General features: G+C 42.4%; 1 protein-coding gene across 11 annotated transcripts in view; it reads right to left on the bottom strand.

Moving 5' to 3' along the window:
- ATXN2 (ataxin 2) overlaps positions 1–23,394 on the bottom strand; it is a 1,121,476-nt gene that overhangs the window by 754,217 nt on the left and 343,865 nt on the right. For 7 of the 11 annotated variants that reach the window (XM_069214840.1, XM_069214837.1, XM_069214838.1 and 4 more), the window contains one exon: positions 17,687–17,884. The exons of the other annotated variants lie outside the window; for them this stretch is intronic. In XM_069214840.1, coding sequence (XP_069070941.1) covers positions 17,687–17,884 — 198 coding nt within the window. The remainder of the gene's footprint in view (positions 1–17,686; positions 17,885–23,394) is intronic. 11 annotated transcript variants of the gene reach the window in all.

The raw sequence follows: 23,394 nt of genomic DNA, 5'->3' as shown, positions 1-23,394 counted from the left end.
CGGCTCTGGGTCGTTGGGTATGAGGATGGGGTTGATGTCGATTGTGGGCCCAACCGATGTCGGGAGTGCCGCCGTCTGACCCAACGCCGGGGAAGGTCGCTATGGCACGACCGGCATCTGGACGGATCCAGGATTGGATCCGGAGGGGCCCTCCGAAGCAGACGGCTTTGGAACCAAGAGAACCCCAACCGACTCACATGTGCCTAAAGGCACCGAAGGTGGGTCGGAATGCCCAAAAATGAGGCGCATGGCCTCATAAAATTCCTTTAGTTGGGCAGGGGTGGCTCTGGCTCCCGGGAAGTACAGAGCCAATGAAGGCTCCGTTGACAGAGGCCTAGAGCGTCGACGCTCTTCCCGTGTCATATCATCCCATCGACGGGGCAAAGTCGAAGAACGCCTGTCTTTTTTTTGACGACTTCTTTTTGTGACCCGAATGTCCCGATAACTTGGAGGACGAGCAGTGGTGGTGACTCCGCTGCCGGTCTCGAGACCTTCCTCTCAAACGGGACCGGGAGCGCTGCTGAGTCGAGTGTCAGGCCGCTCCCTCAAAGCTTTCGGGTTCATGGCCCACAACATTCGGAGCACAACTTCGAGTCGTAATCACACTCCAGGCACCAAAGACACACGAGGTGCGGATCTGTCACCAACATGGTTCGGTGACAGGAGTCGCAGGGCTTGAATCTGGTCTTGCATCCCTCGATGCATCCATTAACTCGTCAAAAACTTCTACAAAAGTGTTGACGTAGTAAAAAAAAATGACTGAGGTAGCTCTCTCCGGATCTGCGCGCAGGCTGCAACAGAAAGAAAAGAACTGACGTCAGTACACCAGGGTGGCGCCTATATATATATATATGACCTCGACGTTATCATGACGAGCACAACGCCAACGACACCCGCAGAGTAGACCAACACCACCTGATGGCGCGCAGAGGTACTGCTTGAAGAAGAATCTCCGGATCCAGTCTGATGCCTGGGGAAAATCAAGGTAAAGAATCTGCAGCTAGAAGTCTCTATCAGAACAGGAGAGGTAACCTGAGGATTTTTGGAAATCCTGAAGGTTCCAAATTGTCAATCAACACTTGGATCGCCTTCCTAGAAAAGTAGCTACCACAGGTCACGGGTCTTTAATTTTCCTAAAACTTTGAACTAGAAAGTGCCCATAGGGTGCCATCCTTTACATCCACCAACAGGAATTTAACAAAACCAAGAGCAATAGTCTGCAAGCCATTATGTTTTCAACACGTCAAGACTATCTTGTCATACATGCGCAAAAGTAATCATATCACTTGGAAACAGAGGAAACCAGTAAAGGTTTTCAATCGCTACGTGACAGAATCAAAGGCATGAAAATACATTTCTCTTTTGCTGGACCTGTGAAATTCAGAATCTTGATGAAAGGAAAATACCATATTTTTGACGACCCTACTACTCTAACGTAGTTCCTAAAGACCATTAGATAGACTTCTCCAAATCCTTCTCGAACAAAAGAAAACCCTCACACTTTTGGGCATAACTGTACGTTCTTAGAACTTCCAATATCAACGCGGTTCCCTGTTACAGACACATAATTCTCTAAGAAAAGCCTTGATAAGTATTATATCCTTTACTTGTGTTGCATAAATGGTATCCTTTACTTGCCAGGCATACAATTGTTCAGGTATCTTGAATTTTTCAGATTGGTAATAGTCAATGTTTAAGCCTTAACTGGGTAGTTCTACTATAAACGTTGTATTTCTTCATAGCCTAGTCACACAAATTTTACATTATAACCAGTTGAATGGGGGCATGGCCAACCGCTCAAGATGGACAGGCTCCAAGGTCGCTCTGGCAGCCGACATCCACTGCCCTGAGCTTTGTGGAGAGTGTGCACGGACAGGGAACTCATCAGGGAGGCCGTACTTCCAAAATCGCAGCCTCCCAACACTGCAGCATTCAGATTGGGCGGTCTGCCCACCTGCAGTCTAAAGACGGGCCACAGGTGTACAATAACTGTACCTGGCATGAAGCAGTGCGCAGGTCACAGCGATCCTGCCTTCACAAGGACTGGGTAATCCCTGGAGCCAAGTACGCTTTACACTGTTGGGACAAGGAGCCCTCAACAGACCCAGCCATAAGTGCATTGAATGGGAACAAGACGCGTAAAGCAGAGGAGTGCTCTTTGCCCTGCTCCTGCAGCGCCAACTTGACCCCCTCTTCCCCTCCTTCTCCCCTCCTCAAAAAATGCATCCTGCTTTCTCCCCCCGAGGCTTGTGGACCGGGGCCCTCTAATCTGCATGTCCTACAGCCTTTGAGACACACCTTGGCAATAGAGGCCCACTCTCTTCTCTCTCCTGCTATCGGATGCAGTGTTACCCTACAGAAAGACTCTTTGTAGACGACATCCCTCTCATTCTGCACCACCCCTCCCCCAAGACAGCAACTTCGGAGGCCTGCATCTCCCGCAGACTTCATTGTGGCCTCGACGCTGCACACGAAGGGGAGCTGATTGACCCCCTTTAGGAGAGGAGACCTGGGACTGCCCACTCCCCCATGGCGCAATGTGGCAAAGCTACAATTACGCTGTTCCCAATCTAATCCTCTGCACGTCTTGATGCCGAGCTTGGTACACAGCGTAGGGCTCCTGTCCCACTGCAATATCCTGCAGACACCAACCTTGATCTTCTTGCTTGCTGGGAGGCCCTGTAACAGACAAAGCGTGAAATTGCCCATCGGGTCTGCTCCGAGGGATAACCATGCCTGAGCAAGCCAAGGTAGAATAAGCCCAGCCGATCTTCTGCTTCCTGGGGAGCCCTGTAACAGACAAAGCTTGAAACTGCACCACTGATCCCCTGGCATTTGAGTATCACTGGCACAGTGGGGATGAATACCAAACAAGAATGCTACCTGCTATTTATCAGACAGAGAATGGCCCGTAGGTGCGGACTGGGGCCTCCATCGCAGCATCTCAGCAATATGAATACCCCAGACCTCAAAGTCACTAATTCTCCCTACCCATGTCGGAGATGGCACCTACCACAGATACCAAACTTTACCAAACACTGGAAGCCATAACTGCCACTAAACAATAACTAATCACAAATGTATATGCAGTGCCACTAGAACCTGGGCTTATCCTAACAGATCAGCAGAAATTGTCAGGCAGGGTCACCCAGGTAGAATCAGACATCAAAAGAGAACTCTACCCAACGGTCAAGTAGCTGGAATGACAGGTGCAGTCCCTCATGACCAAAGTACAGGAGCTGGAAGCTAGAGCCGAGGACTCAGAAGGGAGATGTAATCAGAATAATATCAGCACTGTAGGTTTTCCAGAGGAGGCAGAAGGCTCTGAGCAATGGCTAACGCAAAATGTGGCACAAGCCCAACTGTCAATGTTTTTCCTGGTGGAAAATGCTCACAGAGTACCAGCTTGTCATCCACCACCAGGCCCCTTCTCCCCCCAAGAGCTATAGTCGCACTCATACTGAATTATAAAGACAAAGAGACCCTCCTGCAAGCAGCCCAGATGCCGCCCTAACTCCACCACAATAACAATAAAATATATATCTTCCCGGATTATACTCTGTCAGTGCAGCACCGTAGAGCCTCCTTCCTTGGAGAGAAGAGCAAACTACAGAAGGAAGGCCTGCGTTACTCACTCCTTTTCCCAGCAAAACTGAAGGTAATAGCTGGCAATAAAACTTCTCTTTTTTTCACAGAGCCAACTGATAACTGGGACTGGGTTCAACAATACCATTACAAGGCCTTAACTCCTCCTTCACCAGAGTACCAGCATCAAGAACCCCAACAGAAGGAGGAGAACGGCACGCCAAGGCCCATCGGGTCTGCTCCGAGGGATGACCATGCCTGAGCAAGCCAAGGTAGAATAAGCCCAGGCGTTGACCACTGCAGGAACTTTATGGGCAGACGCTCACCTCCAGAAACTACTCTAGATGACGACACAGCTTCCATCTACTCTGAGAGCAGCATGATCTCGCAATCACTGCCTAATGTGATGCCCTAAACAGCAGACAAAATTCTGTGACACTACCTCCGCAGAGGCAACTGTGCTTATAATTACATTTACACTTCGGGAGAGGGCAATGTAATTTAATGTAAAATAAATAATGCACATGCATATAGTCAGCACATACTGAGTCAACATGGGTCTACAGAACAAAAGTCCACTGTAGCCACAGTTGTTACGCCCTCATTGAGGCTGGACACCACCCCTTACGATCTAACTCTCTGGTGCAGACATCCATGGAGGCTGGCATGGGAGCACCCCATCTATGGGTAGTGATAACTTTACTGGTTTGGGCGACTCCACGTTTCAGAATTCCCCTGGGTTGGGAGTTCAAGTTAATAGAACTGTTAAAGCATGTGATGACAACCTTTTTTTTTTGTTGCAGATCTTGCACGAGCTCTCCACTGTGGGTGGGGGCCACATTCCTCACTCTAGGTGGGGCTCCCGCCCACCCACCATTCTTTTTTTTTTTTTTTACCCCTGCTGAGTAGATGGCACAAATTAAAATAATAATATGGTACGTTCGGGGAATAGGCGCCACTAGCAAAAGGCACACGGTGCAGCAATATCTGAGACGAAGGGGTGTACAGATTGTCTTCCTCCAGGAGACCCATGTGGCGGGATGGAAGGTTTGATTTTAGAAACGGTGGAGAGGTCAGTGCTACTTAACCACGTGCTAAGGCTTTGCACGCAGGCCTTAATATGGGTCTGCCCAGGGATTCCCCTTCCACCTCCTATCAATGGATATTGATTCTGAAGGCCGATATGTATAAGTGGAGGGTCTCCTGGATGGTAAGCCAGTACTTAATGTGGCGTAACCGGCCTTCTTCTCTAAGCTCTCCACAGTACTGACACACTGGGCCCACATCCCTTGGATACTGGGGGGGGAGACTAACTGCAAACTCAACACGCAAATAGATCGCTCACACCCCCACTTCAGACCTCCCTGGTAATACAGTCCACAACGGTAGCAATAATATTTATTGTGACAAGCAAGATCGGCTAGATGGGAATTTCACAAAAGCTGGGATTTCACTGAAACCCGAATTGGCCTTCTGGAGCACATTACCACTCACGGTTCAAGGCAGGGTGTACCTAGTAAAAATGGTAGTGTTACCCTGCCTGTTATACTTTCCTAATGTTCCAAATGTATACTATTCTTTCTATCCATTCTTTCTATACGTTCTTCAATATTAGATCTCACATGAGAGTACAAACTGCATACCTCAACCTCAATATAAATAATATCCGCTGGAAAACTTGCTCAAATACACAAGGGGACCATATAACTATATCCAGATAAGGACAACACATACCAGATCACAAAAACTAACAATGTTCCAGCATACGATGTACTGTAACATTCTGTCTACCTATAAGTGGCAATATACTTGATTTCTATCAAATAGCCCTACTCCTAACACATTGTGCCCGCACCAATATCATATCCCACACAGACATAGTTAACTCTAGTACTGTGGACAATCTCAATATTGAATCCCTGAATGTAAAATGAATAAACCATACTATAAAACTTCACAAAACAATGGGTTACATTTACAAAATTAGAAATTACTAACACGGCAGCCGCTAAACTGAAAAATAATTGGATTAGGGAAGTTCAATGCTTCCCTGCAATTCACACAAAAAATTGAGTTATTACACTGATTTACAAGCTTGCCAACGTCACAGTTGAATCTTGCTGTCTGATGAGGAAGGCAGATGAATTATAGTTATACTGAGTAAAGAAGACTCCTATATACATGTTGTAAATATATAAGAACGACACTGCTCTCTTGAACACATCAGAAAATATTGGTCAGTTACCATCCAACGACCTCCTAGTTGTAGGTGGTGACTTCAACCTTCCACTAGATACAACACTCGACAGATAATCCACATGTAATTACCGCCCACCCATATCACATAAAATTCTAAAATAAATTTGCTCCAAGTATGTTCTTAAAGATACTTGGAGGTTACAGCATCCCGATGGGAGAGATTATACCTTCTATTCCCCGCCACTTAACTCTTATAAGAGAATAGACCATATCCTAATTTCTAGCTCCTACACTCACCTAATCGATCAGACAAATATCTCACCTAGTGTAATTTCAGATCACTTGTGTATTAATACACTACTTGCTGACACCAATCCTAGAGCTCCAAACAAAAAGTGGTGCTTTAATAATGAGTTTCTAAATGACCAAGAAAATATGAAGAGGGTTGAAAAGGCTATCCCTAACTACATTACAAGTAACTCCTTCCCAGACATAAGGACACAAACATTTTGGGATGCTCTTAAAGCAACATTAAGGGGAACATTAATAGAAATGAAAACACAGATCAATAAATTGAAAAATACATCCCTACTGACTATCGAGAAAGAAATCAGACAATCAGAAATCAGAAGTATTAGAGCATGAGACAAAAATACCCTCGCCACACTTACGAACAAGAAATAAGAATATAATAGAATTCTCAGCGAAAGTGCGGGTGTACGGATCAATACATTAAAAGGACTCAAACTCTGCGAAGCAAACCAAGTCGGTAAGATGCCAGCATCATATCTTAAACACAAAGCGAATCAAAAGAACATAACCTCAATTAAAGATGATAACTTCATCCATAACAAGCCTCAAAAAAATCCTAGACACAGAGAATTCTATGAAGAACCATACTCTGATGATAAACAGATAAAAGCTGACCAATGTCTAGAATACTTAAATAAATTACAAATCCCTCGCTGAACTGAAGATAATAAAATATTTCTAGCCAAACCTATTTCCTCCCTCAAAATTACAAAAGCTATTAACACACTAAAAAACAACAAAGCTCCTGACCCAGATGGCTTTAATACCAAAATTTATAAAATATTTGCCCAGTCTATCCAGCCCACCATGATAAAACTATTCAACAATTATGGTACTTCTGGATGTATCAGTGGTATGACTGCTGAAGCGAACCTAGTTGTAAAACCTAAAGAAGGTAAAGATTTACTACTACCGAAAAAATATAGACCTATCTCACTAATCAATCTAGATTGTAAAATATATGCGAAAATCCTAAATATGTTTCTCCCAGGATTTCTTAAAAAAAAAAAAGACGGCCTAATGACAACGCCCGTCACCTTTGTCACGTCTGAGAGCAAAAAACTCACAATCAGCTTATCGCAACAGCTTTGGATGCCGAAAAAGCATTTAACAGTCTCATGGACATTCTTAGAACAGACCCTCAGAACGTTTAACTCTAGTGAAGACTATATAAAGATGTTCATGGCACTGTACAGTAACCTTAAGATCTGTATCTCCATAAATGGCCTCTTGTCTTTTCCATTTGATCTAGAAAAAGGAACTAGACAAGGATGCCCACTTTTTCCCCTCATTTGTCTAATTAACCCTGGAACATCTGCTTCTAGATATTAACAGTAACCCCACAATATCAGGACTCTATTTCCACTGGAAAATAATAAAGTTAGCTGCCTATGCAGAAGACATCTTAATCCGGACAGATAATCCCCACACTCCTATACAAGCGCTCATGGGAACAAATGAACAATACTCAAAGATCTCAGGCTATAAATTAAATGGGAGGTAAATCTGAAGTCAAATTTCTGAATCCAATACCAAGAAAAGACCTCCTAGGAAGTTCAGGTCTTACCTGGCAACCCAAACATATCAAGTACTTAGGTATCAAATTTGAATCAGATTTAATGGATACTCAAATCCATAATGAACATCTAACTCTCCAAGAAAATCAAACATTTAGTAGATGGCTGGTCACCTAAATAATTATTTGGTGGGGTCGCATTGAAAAGGTAAAAATAACCCAAATTGTTAACTACCTAATCAGTATGCTACATATTTTAAAACACCAAAAATGCTCAACTACAAATTGACAAAAAAACTGTATTAAAAAATGCAGACCTTGAATCTTCCCTATCTCTGGCACAAACCCTAGCATAAAATACAAAGGCCAGACTATGCACTGGAACTCATGGATAAGCAAGGGTATATACTACCCCAAACAACTATACACCATAGCCAATCATCTAACATTTGCAAACCTTCAAACGATATTTCATATTAAGGAACAAGAAGTCTTATAATTTTCTTATAATCCAAATTGTATTAACCAAGTCCAAATACCACCATGAAGACCCATCACTTCCTCCTCTTATCTCAAAATTCAACAAATGAGGTCACCAAGTATCTAAATTCTACCATTTTTTACAAATTCCTCATAAAAAATAAATAAAAAAAAACACAGAAAGAATAGATTTCTGGAACAATCCAACCACCTCTAGTATTTCTGAATCTGAATGGACAGAAATCTGGAAATCAGTCACATCACACAAAGTAACTTTCTCAAACCAAGTTTTGGTTATTGCATAATAATACTTATGGACTCCACCTTGTGTACGTAACATGAAACCTTTAGACACATCCGCATGCTGGAATGGCTCATCTCATTTTTCCCATTACAGACATGTAAAACATTTTTGGAATGAAGTATTCTCCTTTATATACAAACTCTTTCACATTCGACCCCAGGAAAACTTCCCATATTTAATTAAGAGCTTACTAGGCCCTAATACAAAAAACAACTAGATCGCCTCAATCTCAACCATTTATTAACAGCTGCATCAAATTGATTACCGCCAATTGGAAATCTGCACATAAAACTGCTTTTACACCCTGGCTAAATTGGATAACACAAATATGTGGAGCCGATAACAATGCTCTCAATAACTCCATGGAAACCACAAACAAACCATATAACTGAGGTTCCTTAGATAAGTATTTTGCTTTTAACAAAGCCCCATGAGTCAATACACAATGCTTTCGCCCCTTTGAAAATACACAACTAGATGATTTTATTCATAAGAGCTCTAGTGATATTACTGAACAACAACTCATGTGAATCAACATAAACACTAATCTATCTACTCTATTTAATAACTCTCCACTATCAAAATTTTCTCCTCTCTTCCTTCTAACAACTCCATCTTAACTTCTTTACTTTCATTTCTATAACCACTCCGTCCCCAACAACAAGGGCTTCAGCTACACAAAGAATGTACTTGTCTTCATGACTTTGCCCTCAATATACAATTTTGTATTGTTTTTGGAAATAAGACTAACTCCTTGAACAAAAAAAAAACTACTAATCACATAATTAGTACAAAATTACAACAAGCAAAATTTAACTTGCCGCAAAATTGTGTCTTTATACAGGACCAAACTGCCATCATAATTACTAACTAATCTGGTCACAATTAATTGTGAGAAAGGCTGGGACCGGTTGAGATGTAAATTATGTCTTGACTTGTACCTTTGACTTATCTTAAAATAGCACATGAAAGCAATATCTTCACAAAAACATGCACGCTGATCAACCAATAAAAACAAAATATTTTAACAATGTCCTTCAAATATGCTTATATACAAACAGGCAGGGTAAGGATAATGGCCTCAGTAATTTAATGATGAGAAACATGGGCAAAGCACGCCTGGTAAGTACCACCAGCAAATGTTACAAGTAATTAACGGTCAATAAAAGGACTGTATATAACTATGCAATATCTGTTGATAATTTTCAAACATCTGTACATTAGACTTAATGAGTTTACATGGTAGCAATACCGTAACTAGCTGAACCAATCTGTGCATAATTCATGCAACTGGTGTAAACTGTCTAAAATAGCAACTGATACTGCTCACAACTACTGACTCTATATTGTGATATTGAAATTCAATACAAATCTTGTAGTCCTCGAGATGTAGTACTAGATCGATAAATTTGAATCTGTACCAATTTTCCATCCTGTGCCACTGAGATGATGATGCCCACTGATAATTTGACGCAGACGGCATTATAGTACAGTTTAAAAATGTGACCTGAGTGGGATGCTCATGCCTGAAACACTATGCTGTCAAATTTCGACGCAGATTATTTAGAACCTGCTACTGCGTTGCACAAAAATATTAATAAATTGTATCCCACAGTGCACACTGTCAACTGAGGGACTGGTCCAGGGCTTAGACATTGGTGTGGCTGCCTGCCTGTGAATGGTTGGGCTAGTTTCTGCATCAATCCCTTAGCAGGTCGCCAATCACCACCCTGCATGGACAAAGGCAATGTGCAATAGGTAACTGCCTACCCGTGGAGGACTCGGTGCATGGTTTGGCTGCAGGCATGGCTCCGTAGACTACCCCTACTACACAAAGCAATGGCAATGCACAGGAGGGGCTGGCAGTCCCAGGACCGCATGGTACAGGAGCTGACCAAATGCTAGGACCTATGGCCAACTTTCCCCTTTCATGGCCAAAGGCAAGCTGCAACAGAGGCGGCTTTCATACAAGATGGAAGTCGTATATTATGAAGAAAAATCTAATCCATTAAAAAAACCTTAATTAAAGGGAAGTTTTGTTTCCCTCTGATCATAACACCATATGTTAAAAAAAGAAAACAAAAAAAAAATTCCAAAGATACCACAGCTGAAGTGCAATTCTAGTTAATATATACAAATCTAAAAATCCTTGAAATTGGTCAGTTGGCCACACACACCATAGCTCCACCCAGCCATGAACATAGCTTTTTATACATATATAGAATAAAAGGTAGATTTTAATACCACTGTTTGTGAACCAATCTCAAAAAACAATATTTGGCAGGTTTTGTGTGTTTGCCATGACCATGCTGTGGTTCTGGGCACAGGCAATTTATGCATGTTGACCAAAGGTTGGGAAAATTTAAGGCATATTCCAAAAGCTGCATTTTTCTTTTAAAATGTAATGAGACATTTGCTCTACTGTGCAGCAAAAACATCAGGACAAACACTCAATGTTGTCATGAAGATAATAGCTTGATCCAACATAACTTTGTTGCTTTATTTGGTGTAAATGTGTTGAATTAAAAAAGAGCATTCATATACTTATCAGCAGTTAGGTTTGTTATGTTTACAAAGTAGCTCTCCGATACACAATCTCGCCTAAAATACAGAATGCTGTTGAAACCAACTTGCAAGAAAAAGAGCTTTCTACCCCTCCAGAAGAGTATAAAATGTTATTTTTGACCCCCATCCCACCACCACCACCACTCCTGATAAAATGTTAAATAATGATGTATGGATTGATAATGGGCATTCACAGTTCAAATTTTTTACGTGGTTCCTGAAGAGCTCCACAAGTACTCAAATTCTACTGAAGCAACTTTGCAAAACGTAGTCATAAAGATTTGACATAGTTTAGGAGTTTAGTTTAGTTTATGAGTTTATAAAGCGCATAGCTACCCTAGGGCATCCAAGCGCTAAAGTACACAACGAATCACGGAAGACAAAAGGGGGCAGATTAACTGCGAAAAAGGATAGTTTTCAGCTTCTTCCTAAAAAGAAGTTCTGGGGATTCGTGGCGAAGTTCAGAGGGGAGAGCATTCCAGAACTGGGCAGCCCTGATGGTGAACCAATTACCACCCCATGATCTCTTGACACAAGGTATATAAACCTGTCGAGAAGATAGAGATCTCAGGTGTCTAGAGGGAACATAGAAGGAGATCCGCTTTCTAAGAAAAAGAGGGCCCCTGTTATGTAAGGCTCTATGAACAAAACACATGGGTTTAATATGAATGCGCTGTTTGATCAGGAGCCAGTGAAGAGTTACCAGCGCCGGTTTGGCAGAGAGGTGCCTGGGGGAGTTCATAAGCAGTCTAGCTGCTGCGTTCTGCACAATCTGCAGCCTCTTTATTACATACTCTGGGGAACTGAGATAGAGAGTTCCCATAGTCTAGGCGAGAGAGAACTAAAGCCTGGGCAAGAATTCTTCTGGCAGTAAAAGGCAGAAGATTAAGAAACTTCCTAAGAGCTCTAATAAAGCCAAAACAGACAGGGGAGATTCTTTTTACTTGCAGCTCCATTGTCAAACGAGGGTCAAGCAAAAAGTCTAGGCTTTTTACCTGTGCCTTTGGGGAAGTCAAGCTGTTAAAAGCCCCCGAATGCGCTGCCAAAGGGGCGGCAGGGGTGCCATTGCCTACGATCAGTACCTCCGATTTGCCATCATTGAATTTAAGTTTAGATAAGGTCACCCAATCCCCAATATTACCACTAATTGAGTGTCATCAGCATAGGTGACCATTGAAAGATTATAGGGAGTGACTACTGTGGCCAAAGATGATAACTAGATATTAAACAGAGTTGGGCTGAAAGAAGAGCCCTGCGAGGCTCCACAAGTCAGAGGCACAACGTCAGACAGAACAGAACGATCCAATACTTGGAAGGATCTTCCTGTAAGGAAAGAAGAAAGCCAAGAAAGGGCTAAGCCTCCTAGCCCTGTCTTGGAGAGTCTGTCATAGAGGAGGGTATGATCAACCGTATCGAAGGCTGCACTAAGATCAAGAAGGATAATAGCAACATGACCTCCTTGATCTAGAAGTTGACGAGCCGATTCAGTCACCGTAAGGAGTGCCGATTCCGTGTGGTGTCGAGCTCTAAAACCCATATGAGTGGGATGTAGGCGCTTGTGGCTCTCAAGATAACTTGTCAGTTGCAGGTTTACATGCTTCTCCAAAATCTTAGCTAAAATTGGAAGGAGAGCAATAGGTCTGTAGTTGTCCAGAACGGAGGGACCAAGCTTTGGTTTTTTCAGAAGAGGTTTTATAATAGCATGTTTAAGGGACTTGGGAAAAATACCTGAAGACAGGGAGCTATTGAGTATTTGTCAGAGGTGCGACAACAATGTCTGCAGCCTTCAGAAGAATGGGTGGGGCGGGGGGGGGGGGGGTGGGTTAGGGTGCAAGGGGGAGCCCGATTTGATGTTAGAAAGAAATTTAAGAGTTAGTGCGTCTGTGAGGGGTGAAAAATTAGTTAGCTGGGTCATAGCAGAAGGAAGATTTGTATCCTGCTCATCTAGCTTCTCCGGAGATGGAAATGAGAAAACCAGAGTATATCTTAGTGATCTTATCCTGAAAATGAGCTGCTAGTACATTACTATAGATAGTGGAAGCTTCAACTGGGGAGGGCGGCATAGGAGTTATGGTGAGCTCTTTAAAAATCTGAAAATTTCTTTCTGAGAGACAGAAGAATTGTCTATTCTGCTGCTATAATAGGCAGTTTGAGCTGCCTTAATCTTATAGTGATAAGATCTAGTAGCTTGTCTGTAGGCTTCTTTAGCAGAGGAGCTGTAATTTTTCCTCCAAATTCTTTCCAATTTTTTGCAGTTCTTTCTGAGTTCTAATAGAGAGGATGAGAACCAACGATTAGACTTATGAGCAGGTTTTTTTATTCTCAGTTTAATGGGCAAAACTGAATTCAGAGAGGTAGAGATCCAGCTATCAAATAGGTCCACAGCATTGGAGGAGGCATAATGCTAGGAGCCAGGTATATGGATACACCGGATTACTTTCTCCTGTTTTTTATGGGGTTATGCCCTCTAGGGGTTAACAATATGGTTACATGACCATGCTTCTTATAGATTATATTTTTGTTATGGTGCCTTCTAGGGGATGTTTTGAGCATTACAGTCTAATGGTTTATTTCTGATAAAGGTTTATATGATAATTGTATATGTTTTAATAATCTCTCCTTATTACAATTATGACCATGATTCACGCCAACTTAAAATCCTTTTTACACTATGACAGTTCATATTTTTGATTGACCCTTCTAGTTGATTTCTCCTCTGTTGCTGTCTTGTGTCTTTTTTTGGGGAATTGTGTTAGCCAGCTAGCAACTCTGATGGTAGGGTGGTGAAAGTGATATTCTATTAGAATTAGCATGGCAGATTTAAATTAGGATGCTAAATGGCAACATTTTCATTTTTTGCTATAGATAGAAGAAGAAGGTGCTTTAGTTGTATGCAGGGCCACTGGAATTATATGGCAGTAAAAGACGAAATTATGAGCCAGGGTTGACTAATTTATGTGGCAAGAAAAGTCCAGGAATTAATTTACAAAGGCAATCAAGGCAGATCGGAACTTCTTTGCCGAACCAAGCACAGGAGCCATGTACCAATACACTGGAGGAAAACGTACCTTTGTAATTTCCTTTATTTCACACCGAGGAAACATGAATCAGACCCTGAACATATTTACTGAGCTGTACAAACGGGGCATGCACTCTCTACCCTGTACAGTACTAATTTCAGACTTCTAAAGTGTACAGCTGCCCAGAGGCATCCTGCACTTACTAGCGCTCCCTTTAACAAGCAAATCTGTGGTATCAGATTGTAACCGTGACTCTTAAGAGAAATATAGGCCCATTGTCTTCCCTGCCAATTGACTTCAGATATAAGAATTTCTATACTATACACCATATTTGTCCTTCTTCCCTCAAGTGTCCATATTCTCCAGCGTTCCCTAACAGGATCTGTGCTCAAAACCACTCGTGGTACAATAGTGTTATGCATGGCTTGGCAAAAATGTCCCATTCCCGTATGTTATTTTCTGGCCTGCCATTTGTTTACCCTTCAGCAAACTTGAAAATCCATGGACGTGCTCCACATGTTCTTTCTACTGCAGAATGTTGGATGTGCTTAAAGAGAATATGGGATGTCAAAGAGTAGCCACGATCTTAGATGAGGACCACGATCTTAGATGAGGACTAGCACTGCTAAAATAAAGAGGTACCTGACAGCAGCTGACTTACTTTGAAGAATACAGGCTCTTATTTGCATCCTTGTGAAAAGACTTCCTATCGAGAGAGCTCTCTCAAAAAAATAAAAACACCAAAAATAGGGGCCTTTACCTTTCCTTGAATTTATCCTGCATATTGAGGAGACCACGGGCAGGATGGCCGGTGTCCATTTGGGACACCACATGATAGTTGCTCAAAATGTTGGTTTCCTAGCAGGCTATTTCATTCACTGTAAACAAAACATCCAGTATGTAATTTGCTCAGTACATCCTCCCAAAGCTGTAGGTGATTCACCATCCAGGGATATTCCGCATCTGCCTGCTGTTCCACTATTTCCTTTTTTTTGTTTCGCAGAAAGTTGTAAATACGAACACAGAGTTATGCATGATGTTTGACATCACACCAGAGCATAATAAAAGAGCTTAACAAGGAAGCAGACCAACTACCCTCTCCAAAAGCGATATGCCCAGACCATGGACAGTAGTCGGAATCTCAGTAAGACCTGCAGTGTCACAATATGTAGGAGTATGAGTCGGGTTTCCAGCTTTTAACGGCTGTAGGGAAATCCAGGTAGCAGTAGGTGGCAATGCCGACGTTCCACTATTTTCAATTACGGAAACCATTACCTGGAAACTACAACACTGTGATCCAAACAGCAATGTTGGAATCTACAGGACACCTTCATTGGTATGGACTGGCCATACCATTTCTTTACTGCAGAAGCCCGGCAAAGTAGACAACACTGACCATGAGTGCACTGGAGGAATATTTCTAAATTTAAACAAAGGTAGCAATTTCGCTTGCTCTGCTTTTACACCTGTCCTCAAAGTAGAATAAAACTTTTATTTTGAGTCACAAATTTAGGACTTCCGTTTGAGCCTGTAGAGATTCTACATGCAAGTGCTGAGAGGACATTTGCCAGAGGCAAAATACTGTCTGAGCCTGTCTTCTTTACTGGCTGGTGTTAAACTCTGGGGAAGTGTTATTACTGTGATCAGACCAAAACAGGGGAAAACAGAACTGCCCAGTGAAGAAAGGAGCAGGCCCATGGACTGAGAGGAAGACACACGAGGCCCAAATGACTGAAGAACCTTTTGGAGCTCAACTTGCTGAAGTGAAACACCTAGGAGCCAAAAAAATCCTTCAGCCTGGCTGCCAAAAAATGATGCATTGATTTAGCACCAAGGGAATAAAGCACTTTTTTACAGAGATCAGGGATAAGTTTCACTACATTCAAACTACAGAAGTATGGGTGAACATTATAAAAAAAACAGAAGGGGTGGCTACAACATTAAGAAAGGTAAACATCCTTTTTATGGGATAACATGACTTTAAGGGATGGATAGATCTAAAAAATGTTACCCAAGACTTTTAAATTGAGAAATGTATAATATTGGTTAATGTTGCAAGTGGTGTGCAAGAGACCTGTGGAAGACTACTTTCCCAATAGGCATCCTATTTTTTCATGTGGATGGCTTTACAGACGTGCAGGGACTAAATCCATGTATGCTGATAGTGGAAAGCAATGAAGGTTTTGGAGCGTGGAAACAATGCAATCGAATTTACCTTCACGTGTGGTTGATAAGACTGCTGCATGGAAGGCTGCCTGTGGAGGGTCAAATTTGGAATCTGAAAAGCCTTCGAGAATGATTTACCCCAATGGAAGTGGGATAGAGTGGGGGCTTGTATGATTGTGTAGCGTGATAGATAGTAGGAACAACACATTTTACGCAAAAGACTGATTTGATAATGTGTTATTTTGGCTTTCTTTTTCCATGTTCCCTAAAGAGCTCCGGGAAGTGTGGCAAACACTGGAGCCAAAATGGAGCCTTGAAGTATCTTGTCATTTCACTGAGAAAGATAGAAGTTAGATGAGCTCATCTAGATGCAATTTTGTCTGCTAGGGAAGAAGGCGGCAAACCATATTGGAAGTGTGTTAAAACACTTTGTTTTATTGCACAGGGGGTACTACTGGCTTTAAATTACTGTAACTTGAAAACAGTTTATTCACACAAGGATACTTTTTTTAATTAAGTTTAACGTGAAAAGACTGAAGACTGACTCACAGCCCCATGCCTTACACTCATATGGGTGAAAGCAAAACAAGAACGGCAGCTGAGCAGACCAAAGGACAAAGAGGGCTGGACCCAGAGGCTCTCTCTGCAGATATGGTTGAATTTTTTTATGTTATTACACAAGGCTGGCTAAACATCTAATACAGTTTACAGACCACAATAAAAACCATTAGTGGCATCATCCACAGGTCTAGTGTTGGCCAATGCTTGTTTTGTCATGATTTTTGCAAAATGTTGTTGGCGAATTCGTTGGACCCTTAAAAGAAAAAAATTATTATCTTAAAGCACAAATGGACTAAACAACACACACACACACACACACACACACACACACACACACACACTGCCATCAAGCTCCTGGCATTTATGGGTTCTACTTTGTGTGTGGATGTCCCCCTTGTGAAAGGGCAGGACGCGGTCACTCACAGTAAAGTTAATGGCTGAAGTGGGGTGACCCACTGCCCCCGGGCTGCATGCAGTGGTGGACAGAAGACAAATGTGAATGTCAATAGTTGACCAAAGGATGAACAAGGCTTGCTGTAGGCCCCTGTAGTTAAGTATATCATACATATTTTTTAATAAATTAAAAGGCCTTGGTTAACGCCAGACCTAAAATTTGAGTTTCAAGGCCAATACCTCTGCTCTCACAAAACAAAGCGCTGAAAATCTAAAGGTGTCAGGCTAACACTATGTGATATTAACTATTTTTGAAATGAGAACTATGTTGTTATAGAAAAAACATACATGACTAGTTATTGCACATAATGACTATTTTTCAACAGTCTAAACAGGCTAAAAACATTCCATCTCTGCTTTTTTTTTTTTTAACTTGCCACAAGAAAGGTTAATGGAAACAGTATGTTACAAGTAAAACAAAACAGATAATTAAGCTACTGAAATGAAAAGGAAACAATAGTGTAACTATGAACTCAGATAAAGTTAAGTAAAGACAAACAAACATGAATTAATTATGGTTTGTACCTTCTGAAGACATGCGTTTAGGCATAGTAGAGACAGGAACTGAAGAACCATGAGCAGAGGGGTGAGACGGGGGCCGTGATGGCCGCGAGGGCGGCCTTGTAGGGGTGGCTGCACGAGGTGGAAGAGAGGTGGGACCTGACTGGTAGCGAGAAGGTGGGCGAGAGGAAGGAGATGGGCAAGGCGATGGCCAGGCAACACCTGACAGAACAAATGATATGAAGGAAAAGTATAAAAACTAAAGAAAAATATGGGGAAACATGTCAACAGAAAAAAAGTATGACAAAAATGATTTCCTAAACATTCAACCATTTTAGGTATTTATTTTAAGATTTACTTTCTAACGCCAAAAACCAAACTTTGTTTTGTGAAGTAAAAACAGCAAACTGATCGAGGGCAAATCTAAACAAGCCTTCAAAGGGTCCATACAGTACTACTTTAGAAATTTGATGGATACCTTATTCTGCTAGATTGTTTAACAACTGTTTGTGCATTTTTGGGTTTTGCAAATAAGAGCACTATGCTACAAAGTCCCAATGTACTTGAAAAATAATTCTTAGTATTAAAAAATACACGCAATGACAAAATATATCAATTAGTTATTATGTTTTAAAAGTAACTGGAACACTTGGTTGATGAACTGTTTTGCATTAATTCAAACAGTTTCATTCCAGAATAAAACTGGGCAGGCGGTCCAAACATTATTCTCAACTGTTAAAAACAGGGTCTCTGGTTGGCAGTGGTTTGCACCTTGTCCAAGGAGAGACCCTCAACTCTAGTCAGGTTAAGGGAGCCACACAGCTAAGATAACCCCTGCTCACCCCCTTGGTAGCTTTGCTCAAGCAGTTAGACATTTCTCGGAGGCAAAGAGTAATGTATCTGCGCACGCACACACAAACGCGCGCACACACACACTAAAAACACCACAAAAGTACTCTAAACCAGTTTAGAAACATGGAGTCAATATTTATCTGAATAAAACAAGACCAAAATTACAAAAATCCAACATACACAAGCAAAGATATGAATTTTCATAGATTAAACTTCAGTATTGCACTAACGGCTCCAACAGCGGCTATCACAACGTCTTGACCGAGTCTTACCAACAGTCCGACGCCACTCACGAGGCAGTGCAGGCCCCAGGCACAGTTCCTTGTAAAAGGTGAGACAAAGATGAGACAAAGATGTTGCACAACGTCGGGGAGGTGAGGCGTTGCTGGAACTAATGCAGCATCAATTCCTTAGAGCTAGGCACGGGAGGTGATGCGTTGGTCCCCTACGGTTGGAGGAGTCAGTTCCTTACGATCCGGCCTGGTCGATGGATCCAGAGGGGTCAAGATGTGAGGTACCGACTTTGCGATGTCGTGATCACACCACGGGACCAAAGGTGCAGAGGAGGAGGAGTGTGAGTCTGATGAAACAGACGTTGGTGACATGACACTTGGGGCTCACACTACAGTGGGACTTTGGAGGTGCTGCGGCAGTGTCAGGCCTGCAGCCTCAGTCACGACCGTCGCACTCAGAGGGGACCACAGCTTCAGTGCAGGGAGCAGCGTGAAGTCAGTTAGCAGTGCCAGTTTCGGCGATGCTCTGGAGTCCATGTGCTTGGTTTCTTCTTGGTTTCACCAGAACACACTCCCAAGGGCCCAGGATATGGCACCACTTGCCATTTCAAGACTCTCAACAAGAGAGCCCAGGTGCTGGTAGATGAGGCCTTTGATGTCCCTGAGACTTCCAACAGGATGCAAGATCTATCAGTCCCAGCCCATGGAGAAGGAGGATGTAGAAAGCAAAGTCCAGTCCTTTCACTCCCAGGACAGAAGCAGCAGGCCAGGACAGAAGCAGCAGGCCAGGACAGAACCAGCAGACCAGCACAGCAAAGCAACAGGGAGAAGGGCAGTCCCTCTTACAGCATCCAGCTTTTCTTCCAGGCAGAACGCCCTCAGTCCAGAAAGGTTCTTAAGTTGTGGTCTCACAGGTCCAATACCTATACTAATTTCTGCCTTTCAAGTAGGCGAACTTCAAAGAAAAGACTTCTTAGTGCACAAGTCCCTGCCTTTCTTGCCCTGGCCTCAGACACACTCAAGGGGGTTGAGGACTGTTTTGTGAAAGGACAGGCACAGTCCTATTCAGTTATGTCAGCTCCTCTCTAGCTCAGGAAGACCCACTAGGATATGCAGGGTACACCTCAGCTTACTTTGTGTGACTGTCTAGAGTGAATTCACAAACAGCCCAACTGTCATCCTGACCCAGATGTGTATTCCACAGTCAGGCAGAAGCACAGAATGGTTAAGCAAGAGAATGCCCACTTTCTAAAAGTCATTTTTTCAAACTTATAATCTAAAAACAACCTCCCACAAAGATGTATTTTTAAATTGTGAGTTCAGAGACCCCACACTCCATACCTCTATCCGTTCCCAATGGGAAATTAAACTTAAAAGATATTTCAAGGCAATCCCCATGCTACCCTACGGGAGAGAGAGGCCTTACAATAGTGAAATACTGCTAAATTTGTTTTTCCCTATCAGGACATGTCCTATCTTTTAAATACAGTGCATCCTGAGCTTTGGGCTGCATTGGGCCTACCTTCGGGGTGACCTACATGTAGTAAAAAGGAAGGTTTGTGCCTGGCAAGTAGGTGCACTTGCTGGGTCGAACTGGCAGCTCAAAACTGTACACAGACACTGCAGTGGCAGGTCTGAGATGTTTACAGGGCTACTCATGTGGGGGGCACAATCAGTGCTGCAGGCCACTAGTAGCATTTCATTTACAGGCCCTGGGCACACCTGGTGCACTATATTCGGGACTTACTAGTAAATCAAATATACCAATCATGGATAAACCAATTACCAATACATTTTAGACAGAAATCACTTGCACTTTAGCACTGGTCAGCAGTGGTAAAGTGTCCAGAGTCCTAAAGCCAACAAAAACAAGTCAGAAAAAGTAGGAGGAGGAAGGCAAGAAGTTTGGGGATGACCCTGCAGGTCCAACATCAACCTTTTACAACTTACTCCCTCAAACCCAAGTAGCTATTCCCAACCAAGCATGCCATAACCACCTATCTTATTTCTGAAATTAAATGTCAGTCCATCTAAAGACCGGCGGTCAAAACAGCCAAGGCAGTTAAGAGAGCATAGGTGTGTCAAGTTACTATGCAGTCACTCTTATGCATGATTCACGTCTGACCTCAAACAAAGGTACAACCACAATTAGGAGTAGGAAGAGCACAAGGCTCAAGTAAGATGGGTTTTAGAAAATAGTTAAACAGGGTACATGCCTATTAAGAAGAATCCAGAGTGGAATGTTCATAATACCAGGAATACCACATAAGGGTGCCAGAAAAGCTCTAAAAACAACCCAAAATAACTTGAAAAGTAAACTACTTACCTACTAAAACTTATCTTAGGGCATTTGTTCCTAAAGGCTCTCTTTTCTTTTTTCTTTTTTTTTTTTAACATGCCATGAGTCATTAATAAGCTGGACTAAAAACAAATAGTGACAATTAGGCCACTGGCCCACACAAATGGGCCACTAGATACCATAACTGTGTTTCCAGATCAGTGTACCTGTCAACCAAAAAAAACAAAAACCGCAGCTCGGCAGGGTGAGAATGAATTGCATTGGGCTAGATTCTTAAAAAACCGAGCCACCGCTGCAGGTTTCCGGCCTTGCATGAGAGCAGAGATGTGACTGTTTAATCCAGGAAACATGTAACAGTCAGAGGTTCACTGCTGTTTGTACTCAAGGAAAACGTTTGTAAATTCAATATTTGTATGCAAGATAATATGTTTATGTTTGCATGCGAACAAAAGCACAAGTGAGAGAAAGGCAGCAGTGGGACTTTGTGGGTTGGAGCAGGCAGAAAGGAGGTAGTAGGACCCCTTTGCATGGTGGGGGTTAGGAGACTTTCATCACAACCTCGTTTTGGAAAATGTGAAAATAACGGAGAGAGGATGACAGAAGAAAGACAATTTGCGACCACAGTAGAGAATGGCAACTGAAAGAAATTGTAGAGGGAGGAGGGTATGCTTGGCTACGCATGATGGCAGCACGAAGTCGGTTTTTCTTTTGGCTAGAGTACTTTTAGCAGATGGGAAGCATGGCACTGACCTGCCCTTGAATTCAACATGTACTTTTTCTGACGCCACAAAAGTACAATGCAGCCAACTCTTTCTTATTCTTCCTTTTTTTCTAAAAAAAACTATGCAAGCTTTTTACCTTATGAAGCTTGTGAACAATTTGGTGAAGTTTCAAGTCCGAAGACTTTTCAGGTTCCCACGCCTCTACATCTAGGTAGCATAATCCTACTGTCATTGCTTGCTTCTTTCCAATTCAGAGCCTGCTAGCAACTTTTCAAAGCAAGAATAGGAAGGGGGCAAGTTAACAACCAATGACAGAATCAAACAGATCTCTTAAGGTCCACTTATTGCACTGTGCAATGCCTTAGGAGAAAGCATTAACAACGTAGTGCCTCTAAGATGTGAAACACAGCCATCATACACATCTCTCAATGGGGCATGTCTGGAAAAGGTAAGTACATCTGCCTTGACGTTGGTTGTGTGTGCACAATTATCGAGCAAGATCACCAAAACTAAAGAATGAAACAATATTTGTCAGAGAAGGTGATACCTCTTGTCTATTTTGATCTACCAAAGCTACTTTGAAACCATTATTAAAATGAATGCTGTTAGTCACATGTGCCCCTATCATTAAGTTTAACAATGGTAACTAATTTATTACATTGGAAAGTTGGACAGCTATGCAGGCCCTGCCAGGATTGAAATTAAGGCTTGTAATCAATACAGATAGCAGTGGGAAGCATCTAGCTTACAGACCCTGCTAGTTAGCAGTTGCTGAACCCCACAAAAAGTCAAAAAGGGAGGCATGGAGCTGCTAAAAACCTTGCAGGGCAACATCATGGTAGCCTTTTGAAGATGAGGTCATGCTTTGGAAGGTCCTGGATCATTGTATATAAGATGCAGTCTAGTTTGTAAGTAGATACAGAATGCAAGGGAAGCAACCAGGTTCTAACCCAGAACCCCAACCCGACAAAACTGTGTGATCGCAAGCAAACAACTAGCTTTTTGACTCTAACTTTCCTGAACCACAGGAATTATGAATAGTTAGACAAACATATGTCAGAACAGTAAGTATCGGACTGCTGGCTTCAGATGATAATTTCATCATTTTCAGGGGCTGAGGGGGTGACGCTGTGGAAGAAGCTAGAAGGAGTGAAGTGGTTTGGAACTGGTGCCAGTTTAGGTACCATTATGAGGTTGAAGGGTTGGGACAGTGATTGGATGGGCCTGAATGTTTGAGGCACTAATAGGCTTACTGGTCAAGTAGTTTCAATGACAAAAACAAATGATTAGAGCAAACCAGTTACAACAGGCAGTAGGTTATGGGATATATTTTATGACTGGGGCTCGAAGTCGGGAGGGGAGGGTGGGGGTTGGGAAAGAAAACTGAACACTGTTGCCAGTCGTTTCAGGCTAGTGGCCTGGGTTTTTTGACAGAGACTGTCAGCCCTGTTCAGTCTGAAAATGTGGTCTAGTGGTTGAGTTGTTCTTGTTAAACAAGGAACCACAAGGCATCCCGGTATCCTCATTCTAACCTACTATGTTACTCTTGCATTGTGAATAGGTAGCCATAGAAAGGAACGAAAGGAGCTTTAGAGTTGAGGTGTAGTGCTATTCAAGCCTCCTCAA

Source organism: Pleurodeles waltl, chromosome 11 (assembly GCF_031143425.1).
Source record: "Pleurodeles waltl isolate 20211129_DDA chromosome 11, aPleWal1.hap1.20221129, whole genome shotgun sequence".
In the NCBI taxonomy this organism is placed as follows: Eukaryota; Metazoa; Chordata; class Amphibia; order Caudata; family Salamandridae; genus Pleurodeles; species Pleurodeles waltl.
Note: the sequence above shows the minus strand (reverse complement) of the source record. Positions and strands in the feature narration are given on the sequence as shown.